General features: G+C 42.4%; 3 protein-coding genes across 3 annotated transcripts in view; 1 reads left to right on the top strand and 2 right to left on the bottom strand.

The window, feature by feature from the left end:
- The window catches only part of LOC311232914 (uncharacterized protein), a gene marked incomplete at both ends in the record, with an annotated part of 59,349 nt that extends 44,096 nt beyond the window's left edge, over positions 1-15,253 (top strand). The window contains one exon of the mRNA XM_084319747.1: positions 15,160-15,253. Within this exon, the coding sequence (XP_084175873.1) occupies positions 15,160-15,253 (94 nt within the window). The remainder of the gene's footprint in view (positions 1-15,159) is intronic.
- LOC311233289 (uncharacterized protein) overlaps positions 1-22,680 on the bottom strand; it is a 447,587-nt gene that overhangs the window by 375,023 nt on the left and 49,884 nt on the right. The gene's annotated exons all lie outside the window — the stretch shown is intronic.
- The window catches only part of LOC311232913 (uncharacterized protein), a gene marked incomplete at its 3' end in the record, with an annotated part of 41,748 nt that continues 39,923 nt past the window's right edge, over positions 20,856-22,680 (bottom strand). The window contains exon 6 of the mRNA XM_084319746.1: positions 20,856-21,058. Coding sequence (XP_084175872.1) covers positions 20,856-21,058 — 203 coding nt within the window. The remainder of the gene's footprint in view (positions 21,059-22,680) is intronic.

The following is a 22,680-nucleotide window of genomic DNA, read 5'->3' as shown; positions in this document are numbered from 1 at the left end:
AATCCCAGGGGAAATGACAATGTCATCCTGGGACCGGCATGAATGTGCTTCGGTACCAGAGCAGTTTGATTACAACCAAATAACAAAAGCTAACAAATAGTAGGACTGGTGGCTTATCCACTGAATCAAACGATACCAAACGATCTGCTCAATAATTCCAGTTATAATATAAACCAAGTGTTTGATATCCTTTTATTCAGATGGACAAGCCAACAGTCCTACTATTTGTTAGCTTTTGTTATTTGGTTGTAATCAAACTGCTCTGTCTTTTTGTTGGACAGAGTCTCTGAAAGTAGATGTGGTCTGTTGCTTATCTCTGTGGTTTAGCCCTGACACAAAATAACATGATCGTTACATCCTGCTGGTTTTGGCAACCGTCTCTCTAGGACCATAAACACAAGGTTATACCTTTTGATCTTCCGTGCCTGGCTGTTGGCTTATTTGTGATCCTCACTTTCGTTGTTGCAATGTTTGACCCAAGGCTGTATCCTCTGAGATAATCTACTGACCTCCGTCCCAACTGAGTTCAGTTGAGTGTCTTTATGGTTTTAACTTCCTTATCTGACAAAACCATCTATTTTAGCTTTTGTAGACAAAAGCTTATCCTTCATGGCTTTCACCACTGCTGAATCTACTCATGGTCTGTTTCTGACCACTTTGTAACCCATTGACATGGAGTCATATTAGCTTGTACAATTACCCTGATACCTCAGTTGTTGGGACATTGGTACTGGACGGACGTTATACGTTGTTGCACTTGCTACCCAGTCTGCTCCGGTTCAGTTAGCTAGTAGAAGAGGCTCTGGCTAGTAGTAACGTTTATGTTGTGATTTTCGATGCAAAATAAATATTCAACATTCTCTTTTGAGACTCCGCCTCAGACTCTTATCATTTGGCACTAAAAACTAAACATTGTCACCGGTATGGCTGTCCGCATTATGTCATTAATTGCGTGCATGTGTGGGAGGTGACGGCACTTAGGTTAGCCAGTTAACGTGAGCTAGGTTAGCCAGTTAACGCAAGCTATAACGTTACTGGTGAAAAAGTGATTTACCTTGGAATACTCCTTTGCCAACTTGCTGTACTTTGCTTGCAGGTCTGCAGCCATTATTGCTGGATTATGAATAGCTCCAACTTTAGCCAAGGTAACGTTAAGCTAAAACTATAGCTTTTTAGGTAGCTCTTCAGCTAATGCTAATAACACCAGCAAGCGAATACATCAGAGCTCCCCGTCAACACCGCTCTGTCGGGACGATGGCATTTAAGAAAGTATCTGCTGTTAAAATGTCAAACCGCATTGACACTTTAATTCACGGTCGATTAAAAACACGTTTGTTTTATAATGCTCACTCTCAGCCGGAGGATACCGCACGTGTTGTTGATAAATTACGTCATATGGTATCGGAGCATAGAATTTACGTGTAGTCGCCTGTAACTGAGGGGTACAATTCCCTGACTGTATTGATAAGTATGGTATCATTAAACCACTACCGCTTGATGTACTTTAACTTCTGGCCATACAGTACACGATATCTAAGTATGATGAACACTTTCCCACATATGAAATCAGGTCCACACAAATATAACAGTCGAAGGTTTAATATAGCAAAAGGTATATACAACATTCACTTAATTACATTTATGATTTGAATGCACTTGTAAGGCAAATGAGTATTCGTAGGCAAATCAACACTGAATGTCCAATCTCTGGTTACGCAGGAAGCAAGTATACAACCTGGTTCTTTAGGGAACTATAGCGATGGTACTGAAGGATTATAGCGGGATACTAAAGGGGTCCTGCTGGTTGTAAGTCAGTAGGGGGGGGGGGGGTTTGGAGAGCCGTCAGCTGCATCCCATCTGGCCAACGATTCCTGGGGAGAATTCAGGTACAGAACACAGTGCCCGCAGGATCTTGATCCACAGATGAATACACTTGGGCCCTCTTGTAGACGGTAGCTGTAGGTCCACAACGAAGGAGAAGCGAGGCGGCCTTTTACTTTTTTCTTTTCATGTCAACGTTCACACGCACAATATACGCTTACCTAGGATTTGACTTGATTCAACAACAAAGCAGTCGGGGCAATGGCAAGCCGAAAACGGTCTAAAGTGTGGTTATTTGAAGTTTGGATTTTTTTTCTCACAACTGAGGTAGGTAGATGACATTTTTAGAGACTAAAGTACCGGAAAAAGGTACCGTTGGGTACCGGTATCGATTCACAGGTACCGGTACAGTATCGGTTCAAATGTGAACGGTACCCATCCCTAGTTGCAGGCAGCATTACGCTCTCCACGGCGTCTCCAGACTCTGTCACGCCTCATGCTACATCAAGTGGTGAGGGCACTGGCAAAATGCAAAAGTAACCAAAAATCACGCAGAAAGGATGAGGACAGGGAAATGGTCTGTGGCCACCACCTGCAGAACCATTCCTTTATAGGGGTTGTCTTGCAAATTGCCTCTAATTTCCACCTGTTGTATGTTCCATTTGCACAACAGCAGGTGAAATTGATTCACAATCAGTGTTGCTTCCTAACTGGACAGGTTGATATCCCAGAAGTGTGATTGACTTGGAGTTACATTGTAATGATTATGTGTTCCCTTTATTTCTTTGAGCAGTGTATATAATTTTTTTGGGGGGGAATTAACTGATAGAAAATGTATCTAATCGAATAGAAATCGTGGTCAAATGAAGAGATTTCATGATGCATTGAATCACTGCCTGAAGAATCGTAATTGAATCGTTGTGGGGTCAAATATTTACACCACTAGTACACAAGCAAAGACCCCTAACCTACTGCAGTACACACTATCGCACTACACACTGCTACACATGCAGAGCCCTAACCTACTGCAGTACACACTATCCCACTACACACTACAGTACACACTATCCCACTACACACTGCTACACATGCAGAGGGTCCTAACCTACTGCAATACACACTATCACACTACTACACACTATCCCACTACACACACTGCTACACACTATCCCACTACACACTGCTACACATGCAGAGAGCCCTAACCTACTGCAGTACTGAGCATTTCACCATCATCATGAATTATTCAGCTGTTCAGGATCAACGTTGTTCAATGATGCACCTCTATGGTTTTCATATCACATCATGAAGCGTTGGGTACCGAGGTCTAGTTCATAGACTTGGCCAGGATCCTTAAGATATGAATGTTGTGTCTCAAAGAGGTCAAGTAGCACTATACAACCAGTCAGCTTGTGACTAACTTACACATCTACTAGCTAGCTAACGTTTGTAACAATACTTCCAGTGAGACGTGAACATGTGATCACACTCTTCAATGAGTGCAGATGAAACATAACTAATAACTAGCTGCTCTGCTCGTCTTTGTTCCAAACCTCAGAGACAGACAACACCTCAGGACAACAAGCTAGCAGCCGTTAGCCGCACAGCGTTAGCTCGTTAGCTAACAGAACGTTATCTAGAAGGAATATTGCTACAGTCTCACCTTGAATGCCTTGGTTGAATCCGCAAACAACGTTTAATAATCCCCACAGAAATGTCCAACAGAACACACTTGTTTACTTCTTGTATTTCGCACCTCGTCTTCAACTGGACTAACGTCACTGATGCGAAGGGGAACTCTGGCGGAGTGACGCTGCTTCCTGCTCGAGAAATCCAGCCTGTCAATCAACATGACGTAACAAGCCAAGCTCCTCCCACAATAACTCCCCCCAGTCGGTGATCACGTGATGCTCATTGATCATGTTGAGAGTAGGGTCCAGCTGCAGACCCGGATAAGCCTGATTGATTGATTGATTGATTGAACATTTTATTAACAGATTGCAGAATGGGTACAATATTATTTTAAAATATAAAAAAAAAAATAACTAGTGCTGTATAAAAATGTATTACACAAACAAAGAAGGTACATTACACGCCCACACACTCACATGAAAGCAGGAGGAACTAATGTGTTCATTGCAGTGAACAGATGGTAAACAAGTCAACGGGGCGGTTACCTAGCAACAGACAGTTCCTGCTACTGTGTGTAGAAGACAAGGCCACAGCGAGGAAACATGAAGTTGACAGTGAGAGGGCCACCACTTTCAGGATTGGTGGAAAGTTATATACTTTTTCAATGAAAGCAGAAACAGTTGTGTTTGTCTAATTTGCCAAGAGACTGTCGCTGTTATGAAGAAGGGTTCACTGTGAACAGATATTATGAGCATATTTCAGAAGAATAGTATCAGCTATTGACCTGCAGTGAAACAGCTAGAAGCTACATGTAGCCTAGCCTCCCAGCAGCTGCTTTTTACATGAAGGAGGCGAAGAAAAACACTACCAGGGCTAGTTATGAAGTGGTGCTAATCACTAAACACTACCAGGGCTAGTTATGAAGTGGTGATACTAATCACTAAACACTACCAGGCTAGTTATGAAGTGGTGATGCTAATCACTAAACACCACCAGGGCTAGTTATGAAGTGGTGATGCTAATCACTAAACACTACCAGGCTAGTTATGAAGTGGTGATGCTAATCACTAAACACCACCAGGGCTAGTTATGAAGTGGTGATGCTAATCACTAAACACCACCAGGGCTAGTTATGGAGTGGTGATGCTAATCACTAAACACCACCAGGGCTAGTTATGGAGTGGTGATGCTAATCACTAAACACTACCAGGGCTAGTTATGAAGTGGTGATGCTAATCACTAAACACCACCAGGGCTAGTTATGAAGTGGTGATGATAATCACTAAACACCACCAGGGCTAGTTATGAAGTGGTGATGCTAATCACTAAACACCACCAGGGCTAGTTATGAAGTGGTGATGATAATCACTAAACACTACCAGGCTAGTTATGAAGTGGTGATGCTAATCACTAAACACTACCAGGGCTAGTTATGAAGTGGTGATGCTAATCACTAAACACTACCAGGGCTAGTTATGAAGTGGTGATGCTAATCACTAAACACTACCAGGCTAGTTATGAAGTGGTGATGCTAATCACTAAACACTACCAGGGCTAGTTATGAAGTGGTGATACTAATCACTAAACACTACCAGGCTAGTTATGAAGTGGTGATGCTAATCACTAAACACCACCAGGGCTAGTTATGAAGTGGTGATGCTAATCACTAAACACTACCAGGCTAGTTATGAAGTGGTGATGCTAATCACTAAACACCACCAGGGCTAGTTATGAAGTGGTGATGCTAATCACTAAACACCACCAGGGCTAGTTATGGAGTGGTGATGCTAATCACTAAACACTACCAGGCTAGTTATGAAGTGGTGATGCTAATCACTAAACACCACCAGGGCTAGTTATGAAGTGGTGATGATAATCACTAAACACTACCAGGCTAGTTATGAAGTGGTGATGCTAATCACTAAACACTACCAGGGCTAGTTATGAAGTGGTGATGCTAATCACTAAACACTACCAGGGCTAGTTATGAAGTGGTGATGCTAATCACTAAACACCACCAGGGCTAGTTATGAAGTGGTGATGCTAATCACTAAACACTACCAGGCTAGTTATGAAGTGGTGATGCTAATCACTAAACACTACCAGGGCTAGTTATGGAGTGGTGATGCTAATCACTAAACACTACCAGGGCTAGTTATGAAGTGGTGATGCTAATCACTAAACACTACCAGGGCTAGTTATGAAGTGGTGATGCTAATCACTAAACACTACCAGGGCTAGTTATGAAGTGGTGATGATAATCACTAAACACTACCAGGGCTAGTTATGAAGTGGTGATGCTAATCACTAAACAACTATTTGTTTTGTTATTCTTATTCGTGACTTGCTCTGTCTAAAATGTGAGCGATTTGCCGTGTCAAATTTCCCTCGGGATAATAAAAGTATTTCTATTCTATTATATTCTATTCTACGGTCTGACCCCAGAAATAGATTGCTCTTACATTACATTCAAGGCCCAGTAATAATTCTAGGAGGTTTCTTATTCCAGATAAAACGGGTGGTTTCTCTATCTAGTTGTCAAAAAAAGAAAAATACTTATTAATAATGATGGAATAGAGATATGAGGATATCTAATGTACAAGAACATAATGGAATAGAGATATGAGGATGTCTAATGTACAAGACCACAATGGAATAGAATAGAGATATGAGGATGTCTAATGTACAAGACCACAATGGAATAGAATAGAGATATGAGGACGTCTAATGTACAATACCACCATGGAATAGAGATATGTAGATATCTAATGTACAATACCACCATGGAATAGAGTTATGAGGATATCTACAGATGCATGGTTTGATGACAAGAGGACCAGGGCTTTGCGACTGGAAACAGACCACTTGGCGTGTGACAAAGTGACAAATACACATATTTCAAATATTAAATGTATTATTGTTTGGTCCAAATCACTGCTAAAATAATTATTTCAACAAAATGATTAATATAGTAGCTTTCTCATAAGACCTGACACAGGATTGTAATAACAGACATGCTGTTTTATTTATCATGCTGTTTCACTTTTGTTTGAAGTGCTAATCTTTGTTTGGACAGGTCAGGAGTGGGAGGAGCTTGAGAATAATGTCAGTCTAAATCTAAGATCTGAATGAATGAATTAATGAAAACTTTAATTAACAGATTGCAGGCGGCTAAGTGGCGCAGTGGGCAAGGCGCTCGCCACTAACGCAGGAGATGCTGGGTTCGAGCCCAGCTCTCGGTGTTGCTACCAGCTTGGCTGGTCGTTCATACTAACACAATTGGCAGTGTTAGGGGTGGGAAAGCTGGTGGGTGGGGATTGGACATTGTGGACAGCGACTCCTACAGGTCGGTTGGTGCGCCTGTACAGCAGAATCAGGAAGTAACGGGGGCAGCGTGAGCTGTGGCTAATGGGGATCCAAATAAAAAATAAACTTAAACTCCTCGCCACTGAGATTGCGCTGTTCAGGTGAAAAGATGCGACAGCTGCCTCCTCGTGTACCGGAGGGGACACGTGATGCAAGGCTTGGTCATCACTGCAGCCGACCAGTGGGAGGCATAGTCTAGCAACGTTCGAGACAGGGGAGGGGAGAATTGAAGGGATAATTGGCGAGGCGAAATTGGGATGGGAGAAAAATAGAAAAACAAGGAGAAAAAGTGGATAGAATTTTTTTTAACAGATTGCAGAATGGGTACAATACAGTATGGCTCAATACGGGGATGCAGACCAGAGAAAGACTTTCGTCTTGTTTACATCAGGGTCCCCCATTTTCAATTAATTCAGGGCCGTAGCCATGGTTTAGAAATTAGGGAGGTCCATTTATTTTTTTGGCTCAGACCGGCCCACTATAATCGGTCGGACACCACCCACCAGTACACCATCCTTGCGGTCCCCTTAAATATGCGCACCTACTGTACTATTCCCCCAACCCACTACAAAGCTGGGTAGTAAGTGCCATGGACAAGTGGACCAGTGTACTCCCTCGCTCTTGGCTGAATCTTGTTTTGGGTGGTGATCAATGTTCCCTCTAATTATTTTTTGGTCTGAGCAAACACTCAAACCTCCTGAGCAGACATCAGCAACTACTGAGCAACATACGTCACCTGCCGATTAACCGGTTAGTTGATATGCTGCGGTTTGTAAAAAATCTGAGAATCTTAATTTCCCTTAATGTCTAACATAAAAATATATACATTTTGCTGATACACAGAGAAATAATACAAAAAGGCATATTATATTCCTTAATCAAATATTTATTTGACCATTGATTGACGATACAGAGCATAGTCCTTACTTTGGCTGGGTTGGCGGCGGCGGTGTGAGTCGTGTCACTAACTTTTGTCTTTTTAGGAGGCTGACTCGTCATTATTTTATTAAGTGAATTATAATGCGACTTCAAGGGTGACCATATTGTGATTTTTTTTAAAGAGGACACTCTGCCTTCAGCCTCAAGATACTTAATCAAAGTTTACTCAAAGATGCCTTATCATTATAATATATTTAAAGTATACCTCCTCTGTATGGATATAAAATTATTGTTTATATTATTTTATATAACAAAATAATATCTCTCTATAACCAAAGTTACTCAACATGCTGTATTATGCCTAAAGTAATCTGACAAATCGCAAGAAAATAACTAAATCAACCTATGACAAAATAATATATATTTTCAAGTCTTACTGGACAAAATAAATAACAAGAAAAATATGATGTAATGTTCTAAATAATACCTCTTCTGTATTAGAAAATCCAGCTTTAAAAAATATATCTTTATCTTTTCAATGTAATGTAAATTATAAAACAGTAACCTTACAAAGATACTAATTTAAAAGTGCACTATGCAGTTTCAGATTTGTTGCAATTAGTGTACTAAACTAATTTATTACACACATAATCCTTAGAATGATTGTATCATAAGCATCTTATCAAACCAAAACATAATTTTGAGGCATCACTGCTTTGTTTGTAATGTTTTGCTGTGTCCATGTGAGCTTTGAGATCGCCACATAAACATATGGTCAAGCTTTGCACGCGTTGCACTCCGCTTCCAATTAGTCTTGACCGGGATGATAAATTGGAAGTTTTCTCTGAAGTTCATCTGTAATGTACATTTTCGCGTTTGCATTGTGAGGAGCCAGCAATGCTGGTCGGATCTGTCCACTTCCTCATCTGTTGTGTGTGTCTGTGTGAGCGTGCAGTAGCGCTGCCCACAAAGCACTGAAAGCGGGGCTTCTCTTGGTAACGTCACACGCAACAGGGTTAGGGATGGTTAGGGATGTCCCGATCACAATTTTTTGCTCCCGATCCGATCCCGATCATGTGATTTTGAGTATCTACCGATACCGATCTTTCCCGATCCGATCAAAAAAAAAAATATATATATATATATATATATATATTTTTTTTTATCCCAATTTCTCACATTACATTCACCCTGAATGTTGACGTTATCCAGGTGAAAAGTTAACTTCATTCAAGCGAGGCATTGCAATCCTTGCATAAATCATTTGATGTATAATTAAATCAAAGGAAATGCGTTTGGGTCTGAGAGTGTGGCTGGTCTGCCGTTCTGATGCTGGATACTATTGGTTTGTTTTGGCAAAATTCTTCTGCTCTGTGTGACAATAAATAAATGAATGATGATATGCAATTTAAAACCAAAACTAAAGCCTCAGTATGAGTTCAAGACGTGAACATGGTCATGTTTGTTGAATTTAAAAAAGGAAAGTAAAAAAAAAAAGAATATAAAAAAAAATCATAAAAAAAAGTCATTTTTTTTCCCCGACCGATTTCAGATGTGCGCGGGAGCGGTTTGCCATGTGCGCGCGCGCACGGGCGCACCTTAGGGGGAACATTGGTGGTGATGTAAAAACACCTGCATCATAGCAGACTCAGGATGGGCAAAGTAGTCTATAGCCTGTTCATCGCTGTCTCTCTCCTCCACAACCTGGCTTGACTAGACATAAGGAGAGAGCGATGATTACAATTAACTGGTACATTCAGGTCCAGAATTGTTGGAATTCCCTGACAAAGATGTGCAAAAATCTGTACAATTTAAACAATACCATACTGGTAATAAGCAAATAGTTGTTTATTCAATGAATGCATGAGCTGTTCCATCTTCATTTGATACTAACTACTCAGTTCATACAGATTTCAAGTATTCAAATATCAATGATGAATATTGCATAAGGTTTACACAGTTAATAGATCACCTTCTTGTTTTATATTCATGTTCAGAGAGGAGTAATAGTTAAATCTTTGTATGTGATTTATATGGCAATTAAATCAATGGTGTGTTTGTTTGGGGAGTTTGACCTACAGTTAATGTGCCTACCACGTGAAGGTGCATGATCAATGGACAGCACAAAAACAATTTGTGTAGGTGGAGACTAGAGCTACCACAGATAGTAATAAGTTATTAAGAGTAAGTAATCCATACCATATATATCCTAATAGTTACCTTATTACCATACTTGGCTGAAAATAAACTTTGCTGCCTGTTGTGAATGTGTTTTTCCCTGTAGGCTAATACATAAGTAGGCATACATTTTTGCAGTTGAGGAAAAATTAGCAGTTGAGTAGGTTATATGTGCTGTGTTTTTATGTCTTCCATTGAGGACCACCTTGGAAATAAGTGTTTTAATGAATGCTTTTAGGTGATATCCTCAGGAATACAAATTGGTCAAGATAATTTGTTTTTATGATGTGTTTTTAATTTCCAAATAAATCTAATCAAATCAAAAAAGCAGTTTTTGCAGTTGAGCTACAGGTGTTGTATATTATACAACCTTTTCATGCATCTTTATCAAGGGAACCCTTATCCTAATGATTTAAAAAATTATATTATGAAGATACGATATGGACCTAGTAGTTGGGTAATCTGTGGCACTTTGTTTCTCAATGGATTTGTCATCTAGGAGAGTTGATAAACTAATTTAGCCGGGGTGTATTTTTTTAAAAAGGCGAGGGGAAATTTGTGAGAGACCAAAATCCAAAATGGCTGCTGTGGAAATTAACTTTTTAATGGTTTGACCTACAATGATGCACAATACTAGGGCTGACCTTCAATTTCTTTTTGGCAATCGAAGCTTCGGGGCCAAAAAATATAATTTTTTCTTTTTTTTTGTATCTTATGTTGTGGGACTTGTACAGCACTTTGGTAAACTTTGTTGTTTTTAAATGTGCTCTATAAATAAAGTGGATTGGATTAATGAATTAAGTAGCCCCTTTCGTGACTGTGACACGGTGGATCGCTGTTGTCGTTTGAACAACTTCAGATTTCATGGGAACTACCAATCCCCCAAATCAAGAATGTTTAAGATGAATGAAGTAAGATTTTGATTATTTGAAATATGGCCTGTGTAGACTAAACTATGCACAGAATTATGTCAGTCTACAAGGTCCGGATTCTACATGGTCTGGCAATGTAGACCTTGTAGACTCCACTACAGACCAATTATCAGTGAATGTTCATGCATTTTTAAGAAGGGCTACTTCCACAAAAAAACAAAGAACTCACCAAAACATCTCAGTAGCACCTTATCTAAATGTTCTATTTCATATATGGAGATTCATATTTATTTATGTATTGCATGCATTTCTACATTTTATTTCCTATTTTGTTTATTCATCCCAGTATCTTTCTTTTATGTGTGGAATTCTAGGCATTTACATTCACATTTACATTTAGTCATTTAGCTGACGCTTTTATCCAAAGCGACTTACAAGTTCTGTACGACAGGTCATCAGGAAGGATACAACTATCAGCTGAGTAACAATATTCATCAAAGTGTTGCGTGTTACAGTGTAGGTTAGTTTATTAGGACAAGTGCATGACAGTAAGGTTAGTTAGGGTTCGATTTTTTTTATTTTATTAACTTTATTTCAGATAATGGTTGAAGAAGTGCGTCTTTAGTCGACAACGAAAGATTGGACGGGATTCGGCTGTCCTAACTGGGGTGGGTAGTTCATTCCACCATTGTGGGGCAAGGACTGAGAATAGGTGGTGTATATGTGTTTGAGGATGATATCCTTCAAACAGGCAATAGTGATGATATAATTTGGGCAGTGCTGAGCTGGGTTACTTTCCTCCAGTGTATTTGTCCCCCGGCCCCACCCAATGGCCCCATGCACACACACACACACCGAAGTAAAAAAAAAAAAGTTATTTTAAATTTTTTAACTTCGATTTTTTTTTATGTTCGAAGCTTGTGCCATCGAACGAAGCTTCGAAGTATTTAAGACAGCCCTACACAATACATGGTACCAGCCCCCTCTCAGTCATGTACCAGCCAGCCCACTCTCAGTCATGTACCAGCCCCCTCTCAGTCATGTATACCAGCCCCCTCTCAGTCATGTACCACAGCCCCATCTGAGTCATGTACCAGCCCCCTCTCAGTGATGTACCAGCCCCCTCTCAGTGATGTACCACCCCCCTCTCAGTCATGTATACCAGCCCCCTCTCAGTCATGTACCAGCCAGCCCCCTCTCAGTCATGTACCAGCCCCCTCAGTCATGTACCAGCCTCCTCTCAGTCCTGTATACCAGCCCCCTCTCAGTCATGTACCAGCCCCCTCTCAGTCATGTACCAGCCCCCTCTCAGTCATCTACCAGCCCCCTCTCAGTCATGTACCACAGCCCCCTCTCAGTCATGTACCACAGCCCCCTCTCAGTCATCTACCAGCCCCCTCTCAGTCATGTACCACAGCCCCATCTGAGTCATGTACCAGCCCCCTCTCAGTGATGTACCAGCCCCCTCTCAGTGATGTACCACCCCCCTCTCAGTCATGTATACCAGCCCCCTCTCAGTCATGTACCAGCCAGCCCCCTCTCAGTCATGTACCAGCCCCCTCTCAGTCATGTACCAGCCTCCTCTCAGTCCTGTATACCAGCCCCCTCTCAGTCATGTACCAGCCCCCTCTCAGTCATATACCACAGCCCCCTCTCAGTCATGTACCACAGCCCCATCTCAGTCATGTACCACAGCCCCATCTCAGTCATGTACCACAGCCCCATCTCAGTCATGTACCAGCCCCCATCTCAGTCATGTACCAGCCCCCCTCTCAGTCATGTCCCCTGCACGACTGGCGGGGGGGTGCTTAGTAAGAGATGTGATTGGGCCAGCCCAGTGTCAGTCAGTACCAATGGGCCGCTGTCCCAGCCTAGTAGTGGGCCGGTCGTTGACCAAACTTATTTTTATTTTTTTTTAATAATATATATATTTTTTTATAGTTACAAATAGTTACCGAGGTCCGGACCTCGGTGACCTCATAGCTGGCTACGGCCATGAGTGTGATCTGAGTGATCTGATCATTTATGCAGTAGCAGCAGCATTGTATGAAATTATTTGACCCGGAAGGTCGGCTTTTAGAGCTCTCTGATACATCTACTGTTTTATTTGTATTCAGAAAAAATTCAATCTAGGATATTATAAAGTCTGTAAAGGACTTGTCTTCCAATAAAAAAAGTATTAAAGTGCCATGTTTTCTGGGCAAATTTCTATTTATAAATGGACATATTTTCGTAGCTGTATTAAGTGGGGCACAGTCTGATATGACTATATATCATAGTCTGATATGACGATATATCATAGTCTGATATGACGATATATCATAGTCTGATATGACAATATATCATAGTCTGATATGACTAGCTCTATTAAGTGTGGGGTATGATATGACTTCACAAACACACACCCCCTAACCCTAACTATATCGAGAGGTTTAGGGGAGGAGTTTACAATCAATAAGAAAATAATCAATTTGACTATATGAATGGTGAACATGGGAGAAAGAAATTCTAATTACGAGATGATGGATAATTGAATAGCCAGGAGTCAGTCATTTTATAGATAATAAGGGAAGATCTAATTAGTTTAGCAGATTCTGTCAGTGGTTGGGTTTTATTAGATGACCTATCATGTTTGGAGTCAAGGACACAGTTAAATTCCCCTCCCATAATTAATTACGCATATTCAAATTAGGGAGGGGTGCAAAACATGTTGAGAAGAAATGCTCCTTGTCACATTTAGGGCGGTAGACATTAGCTAATATTAGAGGAACATTATACAGGTGTCCAGTAACCACAACAAACCTACCAAGTGGATCAAAGGTAACATGGGATGAGATGAAAGGAGTGTTCTTATTTATAAAAATTGCAGTTTCCCGAGATTTAAAATTGATATTTTAATTAATACAATTGATCAACCCACCCCTTTCGCAACCGGAAATTATCTTGGTTTCTCAGGTGTGTCTCCTGCAGAAATGCAATTTCAGTATTGAGCTTTTTCAAAGGAGTCATTACTCTTTCCCGCTTCACAGCCTTATTAAGGCCCTTTCCTTTTAGCACTGGAAGATGTCATAGTCCTGTTACTATCACATTCATTGTATTAACATCAAATATAATTTTAACAAGCAGCTCTGTATTAAGATGAATAACACACAGATCAAATAGAGCAAGACAATTACCCGCCCCCCCCCCTCTACATTTCCCTACTTCCTCCCCCCGCCTTCCCTTCTCCCCTCCCCTCTTCTAACACCCCTCCCCATATACCCCCACCTCCTCCCCTCCCTGGATTAGGATATTCCACAGTTATACATGTCTGTACTGAATCTTTATGTATTTGTATTTATTCAAAACAATTCAGCCTAGCTTTGTTTTATTTTTGCATTTGAAACCATTTCAACATAGGCCTGAGAATGCCTTACAGTGCGGTCTGAAAGAAAACGCTAAATCTGAATTTGAACTTGAAAAATATTTGTGGACATCTGAACATTCTGAACTGAAACACCGGCTCACACACAAACAACACAAACTTGCCTCTGGCCCAATGGCTCAATTTACCCCAGAGATACCATATGTAATTAATTAGCCCCAACAGCTAAAATGGTGCGCTATCATACAGAGTTTTGCGGGTAGACTATAGTTTGAGGTAGGCAATTCAGAGTTAATGTGGTATGGGGGAGGGGGGCTGAGAGACAATGGGTTTAGCTAGATTTAGCCATCAGCTCAACAAACACACCTTCAAGTATCAAACAAAATGAATGCAGGCATGATTGATTTATCAGGATCCATGTTTTCACTTCACAAGAAAAAGTTTGAAAGTTTGTGCAGATTTTCAAATCTGTGGGGATCTTGTTCCACTCCTTTATAGCAGGTTGTGCATGATGGTGGTGGGTATGATGCAAGAAACATCCCATTTGAACACCAGGGAGTTGAAAACAGCATATTCAACCCTGAAACTACTGTAGACACTCTGAACCACCTCATGAACATAATTATATCTGTTTTAAATCACATAAAAAGGGAGCCCTAATGTTTAGATTATGATTTAAAATGTATTGTCATTATACAGCACAAGTACAGTACAACAAAATGTTTGGCATCCAACCAGAGTGCAAATCTAACATTAAAGTGCAAGAGTCATCGTTTGTCAGTAATGGAAATATAATATATTAATTGTTATTTCTTATATTTTTTTCATAGTTTTTGAGAATTAACTAAATTTAAATGTATGTTTTAAATCAAAAAGTATTTGTGAAGCAGTGTCTCATCACTACTGTAAGCTGTTTGTAAGCTGATCCTCTACTGCCACCCTGTGTTCAAGCACAGCAACAGCAACGCAGTTCGGACAATACTAATATTGAATGCACCCAATTCTCTTTAATACTTCTGCTTTATCTCTTTGGTCTAACCTGTGCAGGTCCTTTGTGAATAGCAGCCCTCCTGGAATCTTGCTGCATATAATCGGTCAGTCCCACACTGCTGACATCAACGTGGGGAGCTGCAGTCTCTAGTAAAGTGAGACGGACCATAATATGATGTGTGGCACAAGGTTCATGATGCTGCTGAAACGCTGGTATATTAGCCACACCAAACCTTTCACAATAGCCGATACATTTGCATTCAACAGACCGGTGGTGGTGGTGGTGTCCTTTGTTTAACCCTTTCACTACCACACACGAACCGTCTGTACTAGTGTGGTAGTGAAAGGGTTAACCTTCTGTAGTGTGGCAGTGAAAGGGTTAACCCTTTGTCGTTTGGCAGTGAAAGGGTTAACATTGTGTATTGTCACAGTGAAAGGGTTACATTTGGGCAGTTATGCTCACTGCGACTCTTGGATTTATAGTTCTATAGATCTATGTTGGGGGTGGGGGAGACTCAGGCGTCATAGCAGCATGGGGAGGGGGAGGGGGAGGGGGAGGGGGGTACAGGTTTGGGCAGCAGGGTAATAGTAGAAATGCTGTATAGGCAATACAATTAGGTATGAATATAAAAATATGAGAACAAATAAACAGTGTAAACAAAGGTGCAGATGCCCTATTGGTTATATTATATAGTTACATTTGTCAAGGAAGCTCAGAGGGGGGCTCCCCTTTCTCAATACCAGTGTTAATTTTGTCAACGAATTTGATGACGAAAGATCTTTGTCAACAAAGCTTTTTCCCACGACGACAACGAGACGTGACGTCACGTTATTGAACACCATGTGACGCCAACGTCACTAAATTATTAATTAAATATCGTTGACCACAACTGAGGACACAAAAATATAGTTTACAAAAACCATGACGAATTCTCTCTTAATTTATGTTGACTAAAACATGTTGACAAAAACAAAAAAGACAAAATCGAGACTAACACTGACTAAGACTAAAATGCTCAGACATTTAGTTGACTCAAACTGACTAAACGAAAAATAAATGCAGATGACTAAATATGATGAAAACGAAAAAGGAGCACTTGACACATGACTAAGACTAAAATGAAAATAGCTGCCAAAATTAACACTGCTCAATACAGACCCCTGCCGTCCCAATCCACACCTCCTCGTCTAGCCCCCCCCCCTCTTCTAGCCCCCCCCTCTCCTAACCACCCCCCTCTCTTAGCCCCCTCCTCTTCTAACCCTGCCTCTTCTAGCCCGCTCCTCTTCTAGCCCCCTCCTCTTCTAACCCCTCCTCTTCTAGCCCCCTCCTCTTCTAACCCCTCCTCTTCTAGCCCCCCCCCCCTCTTCTAACCCCTCCTCTCCTCACTGGTCTGACAGACACAATGGCGGAGATCTCAGCCTGAGCGTCTCCACTTGGGCTGTTTCTACTGTTTCTACCGACCCACCCCCTCCTAATGTACAGTTTCCTCCCCCTCCCACCCCCTCCTAATGTACAGTTTCCTCCCCCTCCCACCCCCTCCTAATGTACAGTTTCCTCCCCCTCCCACCTACCCACCCCCTCCTAATGTACAGTTTCCTCCCCCTCCCACCGACCCACCCCCTCCTAATGTACAGTCTCCTCCCCCTCCCACCTACCCACCCCCTCCTAATGTACAGTTTCCTCCCCCTCCCACCTACCCACCCCCTCCTAATGTACAGTTTCCTCCCCCTCCCACCGACCCACCCCCTCCTAATGTACAGTTTCCTCCCCCTCCCACCGACCCACCCCCTCCTAATGTACAGTTTCCTCCCCCTCCCACCTACCCACCCCCTCCTAATGTACAGTTTCCTCCCCCTCATATGTATATATTTTCTGTTAGGATCTCTGTTTAACAGTACTGTATATTTGCATATCTTGTATGTCAGAAATGTAACAGTACTGTATACCTGTATGTCATGTATGTCAGAAATGTCAAGATATATATCTGTATGTCGTGTATGTCATTAATGTCATTATGAATTGAAAATGGGGGACCCTGATGTAAACAAGATGAAAGTATTTCTCTGGTCTGCATCCCCTTAACAATTGTGTGTATTGAGCCGTACTGTATTGTACCCATTCTGCAATCTGTTAATAAAGTTTTCAATCAATTAATCAATCAATCAGGACAAAACACAGGTACTTACTGTACACACACCCTCCTCAACCTGCCTTCCATTGTTAGACACATGGCTGGTCAGGAGGTTATCCCTCACCTTGTATAGGAAGGTGTAGTGGTTACTTCCTGGTCTATAGGGAGGTGTAGTGGTTACTTCCTGGTCTATAGGGAGGTGTAGTGGTTACTTTCTGGTCTATAGGGAGGTGTAGTGGTTACTTCCTGGTCTATAGGGAGGTGTAGTGGTTACTTCCTGGTCTATAGGGAGGTGTAGTAGTTCATTCCTGGTCTATAGGAAGGTGTAGTGGTTACTTCCTGCTCTATAGGGAGGTGTAGTGGTTACTTCCTGGTCTATAGATAGGTGTAGTGGTTACTTCCTGGTCTATAGGGAGGTGTAGTGGTTACTTCCTGGTCTATAGGGAGGTGTAGGGGTTACTTCCTGGTCTATAGGGAGGTGCAGTAGTTACTTCCTGGTCTATAGGGAGGTGTAGTGGTTACTTCCTGCTCTATAGGGAGGTGTAGTGGTTACTTCCTGGTCTATAGGGAGGTGTAGTGGTTACTTCCTGCTCTATAGGGAGGTGTAGTGGTTACTTCCTGGTCTATAGGGAGGTGTAGTGGTTACTTCCTGGTCTATAGGGAGGTGTAGTGGTTACTTCCTGGTCTATAGGGAGGTGTAGTGGTTACTTCCTGGTCTCTATAGGGAGGTGTAGGGGTTACTTCCTGGTCTATAGGGAGGTGTAGTAGTTAATTCCTGGTCTATAGGAAGGTGTAGTGGTTACTTCCTGCTCTATAGGGAGGTGTAGTGGTTACTTCCTGGTCTATAGATAGGTGTAGTGGTTACTTCCTGGTCGAGGTGTAGTGGTTACTTCCTGGTCTATAGGGAGGTGTAGGGGTTACTTCCTGGTCTATAGGGAGGTGCAGTAGTTACTTCCTGGTCTATAGGGAGGTGTAGTGGTTACTTCCTGCTCTATAGGGAGGTGTAGTGGTTACTTCCTGGTCTATAGGGAGGTGTAGTGGTTACTTCCTGCTCTATAGGGAGGTGTAGTGGTTACTTCCTGGTCTATAGGGAGGTGTAGTGGTTACTTCCTGGTCTATAGGGAGGTGTAGTGGTTACTTCCTGGTCTATAGGGAGGTGTAGTGGTTACTTCCTGGTCTCTATAGGGAGGTGTAGGGGTTACTTCCTGGTCTATAGGGAGGTGTAGTAGTTAATTCCTGGTCTATAGGAAGGTGTAGTGGTTACTTCCTGCTCTATAGGGAGGTGTAGTGGTTACTTCCTGGTCTATAGATAGGTGCAGTAGTTACTTCCTGGTCTATAGGGAGGTGTAGTGGTTACTTCCTGCTCTATAGGGAGGTGTAGTGGTTACTTCCTGGTCTATAGGGAGGTGTAGTGGTTACTTCCTGCTCTATAGGGAGGTGTAGTGGTTACTTCCTGGTCTATAGGGAGGTGTAGTGGTTACTTCCTGGTCTATAGGTAGGTGTAGTGGTTACTTCCTGGTCTATAGGGAGGTGTAGTGGTTACTTCCTGGTCTCTATAGGGAGGTGTAGGGGTTACTTCCTGGTCTATAGGGAGGTGTAGTGGTTACTTCCTGGTCTATAGGGAGGTGTAGTGGTTACTTCCTGGTCTATAGGGAGGTGTAGTGGTTACTTCCTGGTCTATAGGGAGGTGTAGTGGTTACTTTCTGGTCTATAGGGAGGTGTAGTGGTTACTTCCTGGTCTATAGGGAGGTGTAGTGGTTACTTCCTGGTCTATAGGGAGGTGTAGTAGTTCATTCCTGGTCTATAGGAAGGTGTAGTGGTTACTTCCTGCTCTATAGGGAGGTGTAGTGGTTACTTCCTGGTCTATAGATAGGTGTAGTGGTTACTTCCTGGTCTATAGGGAGGTGTAGTGGTTACTTCCTGGTCTATAGGGAGGTGTAGGGGTTACTTCCTGGTCTATAGGGAGGTGCAGTAGTTACTTCCTGGTCTATAGGGAGGTGTAGTGGTTACTTCCTGCTCTATAGGGAGGTGTAGTGGTTACTTCCTGGTCTATAGGGAGGTGTAGTGGTTACTTCCTGCTCTATAGGGAGGTGTAGTGGTTACTTCCTGGTCTATAGGGAGGTGTAGTGGTTACTTCCTGGTCTATAGGGAGGTGTAGTGGTTACTTCCTGGTCTATAGGGAGGTGTAGTGGTTACTTCCTGGTCTCTATAGGGAGGTGTAGGGGTTACTTCCTGGTCTATAGGGAGGTGTAGTAGTTAATTCCTGGTCTATAGGAAGGTGTAGTGGTTACTTCCTGCTCTATAGGGAGGTGTAGTGGTTACTTCCTGGTCTATAGATAGGTGCAGTAGTTACTTCCTGGTCTATAGGGAGGTGTAGTGGTTACTTCCTGCTCTATAGGGAGGTGTAGTGGTTACTTCCTGGTCTATAGGGAGGTGTAGTGGTTACTTCCTGCTCTATAGGGAGGTGTAGTGGTTACTTCCTGGTCTATAGGGAGGTGTAGTGGTTACTTCCTGGTCTATAGGTAGGTGTAGTGGTTACTTCCTGGTCTATAGGGAGGTGTAGTGGTTACTTCCTGGTCTCTATAGGGAGGTGTAGGGGTTACTTCCTGGTCTATAGGGAGGTGTAGTGGTTACTTCCTGGTCTATAGGGAGGTGTAGTGGTTACTTCCCCGTCTATAGGGAGGTGTAGTGGTTACTTCCTGGTCTATAGGGAGGTGTAGTGGTTACTTCCCCGTCTATAGGGAGGTGTAGTGGTTACTTCCTGGTCTATAGGGAGGTGTAGTGGTTACTTCCCCGTCTATAGGGAGGTGTAGTGGTTACTTCCTGGTCTATAGGGAGGTGATGACCACCACTAGGATATTGTGAAAAGCTTTGACACAGTGCAATGGCCACATGCCCAGCCTTATGGAAAACAGAGGGAAAATGAGAGTCAATGTTTACAGTTTAAACTTGATTTGAACAGGGACAGCACACATTAATGAACATAAATGTAAATGTGTGAGACAGTGTTAAGCCAAAGCTAATTTTCAACTGTTGTCCCCGGGCCTGGTGTTAAAAAGCACAACATATGGCATACAGGTAATTAAGAACAGGTTAAAAACACATCATGCTAAATATATACAGCAGACATGTACAGACAATGTACAAACAAACAATAATTCTACATATTAGGTACAGGCAAGCATAATGGGGTTAGAGTTCTGCAGGGGTGTTGTGTTCACATGTGTAGTTATTTCTTAACCATGTTTTGAAAGTGTGTTTGAATGATCTGTGTGTTTCTATATATTGATCTGTGTGTTTCTATATATTGCGGATGTAACTTGGAATGGAGTTCCAGGTCTTGGCAGCTCTCACGGCTGATTGGCTAAATGTACTTGTCCTTAATGGAACAGCCAAGTCACCCGGTAAATCGGTTCTAGTGAACCTGCTGCTGGGGGTTGAAAAAATGGGAAAGTGGGGGTGGGGCTAGACCATGGAGGTGTGGCTAGACCATGGAGGTGGGGCTAGAGTCCATGGAGGTGGGGCTAGACCATGGAGGTGTGGCTAGACCATGGAGGTGGGGCTAGACCATGGAGGTGGGGCTAGAGTCCATGGAGGTGGGGCTAGACTATGGAGGTGGGGCTAGACCATGGAGGTGGGGCTAGAGTCCATGGAGATGCGGCTAGACCATGGAGGTGTGGCTAGACCATGGAGGATTTTAAAGACCAGACTGGCATGGGTTAGTTTGATGATGTTGTCCCAGCTCAAGAGGGCATGCTTGTCCAGGATATTGCAGTGGTGGTGACGGATACAATAGGTTTCTGGTTCCCTGTGACACTCACACCCTTAGTGATAACCACAAGGTTGAACATAAGGTCTCAGTAATCAAATTACCTACAGTATATCTGACAATCACTGTGTTTTTAATGCCAACCTAATCTTAACAAAGACCAAAATAGAGACTAAAAAGGGTAACTAGATGACACAGCAGAGGGAAACATTATCTAATATTATGAGATCGTTTGAGCGGTGCACTTTGGACTGTTCTTTAACCCATCTTTCACCAATGACGGATTCAGACGTCATTCCTCGCCATGCTTAATCTGCCAATGACGGATTACGACGTGATCAATATTTCAAATTTTCATCATGGTATTCACATTTCACCCACGGAGCCATGACTGGTGCTGTAGATCTCCACTCAACTCTCCAGCGCTTCAATACCGCCACCTGGTGGCCGATCGGCGAGTTGCCAAACCGGAAGTGGGGGCCGGAGGTGCTTGGTGTCCCCCCTATTCCGTCCGCCACTCGCGATCGCTCCCGGGACTCCATCTTGACACACTGGATAATCGATCCGTTGCCATAAGTCAATAAACAACATTATTTGGACGTATATAGTATTATACAACCCGGAAATGGTTCACCTAGATCAACATCCCATAATAGCGATCTTTTTGCTCCAAGCTCATCACCCAACACTAAGAGGAAGCTGCGGTGAGTTTCAGCGTTTTTGATTATTATTAACCATACAAACTGCTCTGATATATATATATCACCCATACTACATAAATGATGTAACGTGGGCCACGGAATTATAAACGACCCCCCCCCCCCCCCTCCGGTGAACATCAGATGATGAGTCATAACGTCTGGGATCCTGTACAGTTGACATTTTTTATCTGGCGTCAATCGCTATCAAACTGCATTTGATGATCTAATATATGCATAAATGGCTATATCTCACGTTCTATGAAATACAGCAGAAAACGATAAAAACATATTTATACTCTAGACAGTATTTTAGTATGAATGTGTGAATGAAAAAGTGTAACGTTCCTACACCCTGAACGATAGATAATTGATGTTGAATGGGCCATAGTAATGTCAATTTAGCAATACAATTTAAAAAGTTATAGCCCTGCAAAGAAGGTGAACATCTCCATAGACAAATAGAGCTGGCAGAGGATGGTATAAGAAGGGTACAATGCCTGGCGAAGAATGGGTTAAATTGCATGGTTGAAAATCCCAACAACACCATACCACACCAACAGTCATTTACTTAGCTTAGCTAGCTCAGGTTCAAGTTTGTTTATTATTATTTGTCATAAATACGGAATACTTTACGATGAAATGCTTGTTTCTGCATTTTCTGTTTAACCCTTTCACTGCCGCTCTACCAAACGGTTAACCCTTTCAATGCGATAATACAGAGGTTAACCCTTTCACTGCCACACTACAGAAGGTTAACCCTTTACTATCACCAGGCATGCGTTGCTCTTGGGACGGGGTTGCACTCCGTGCAGGGTATGATTTGAGCAAAAGCACGTGCACGCACACAGGAATGCGCTGCACTCGCCAACTCGCTATAAGTACCCACCTGGGCTACTTTGCATATCAATAGCACCGGTCGTCAGGTGTGTTAAATACGTTCTCAGATACATTCACACCTAACTTGTTGTGAATGATA

Source organism: Notolepis coatsorum (genome assembly GCF_963971535.1).
Source record: "Notolepis coatsorum genome assembly, chromosome: 8".
In the NCBI taxonomy this organism is placed as follows: Eukaryota; Metazoa; Chordata; class Actinopteri; order Aulopiformes; family Paralepididae; genus Notolepis; species Notolepis coatsorum.
The sequence above is the reverse complement of the archived record's forward strand: the minus strand, read 5'-3'. Positions and strand labels throughout refer to the sequence as shown.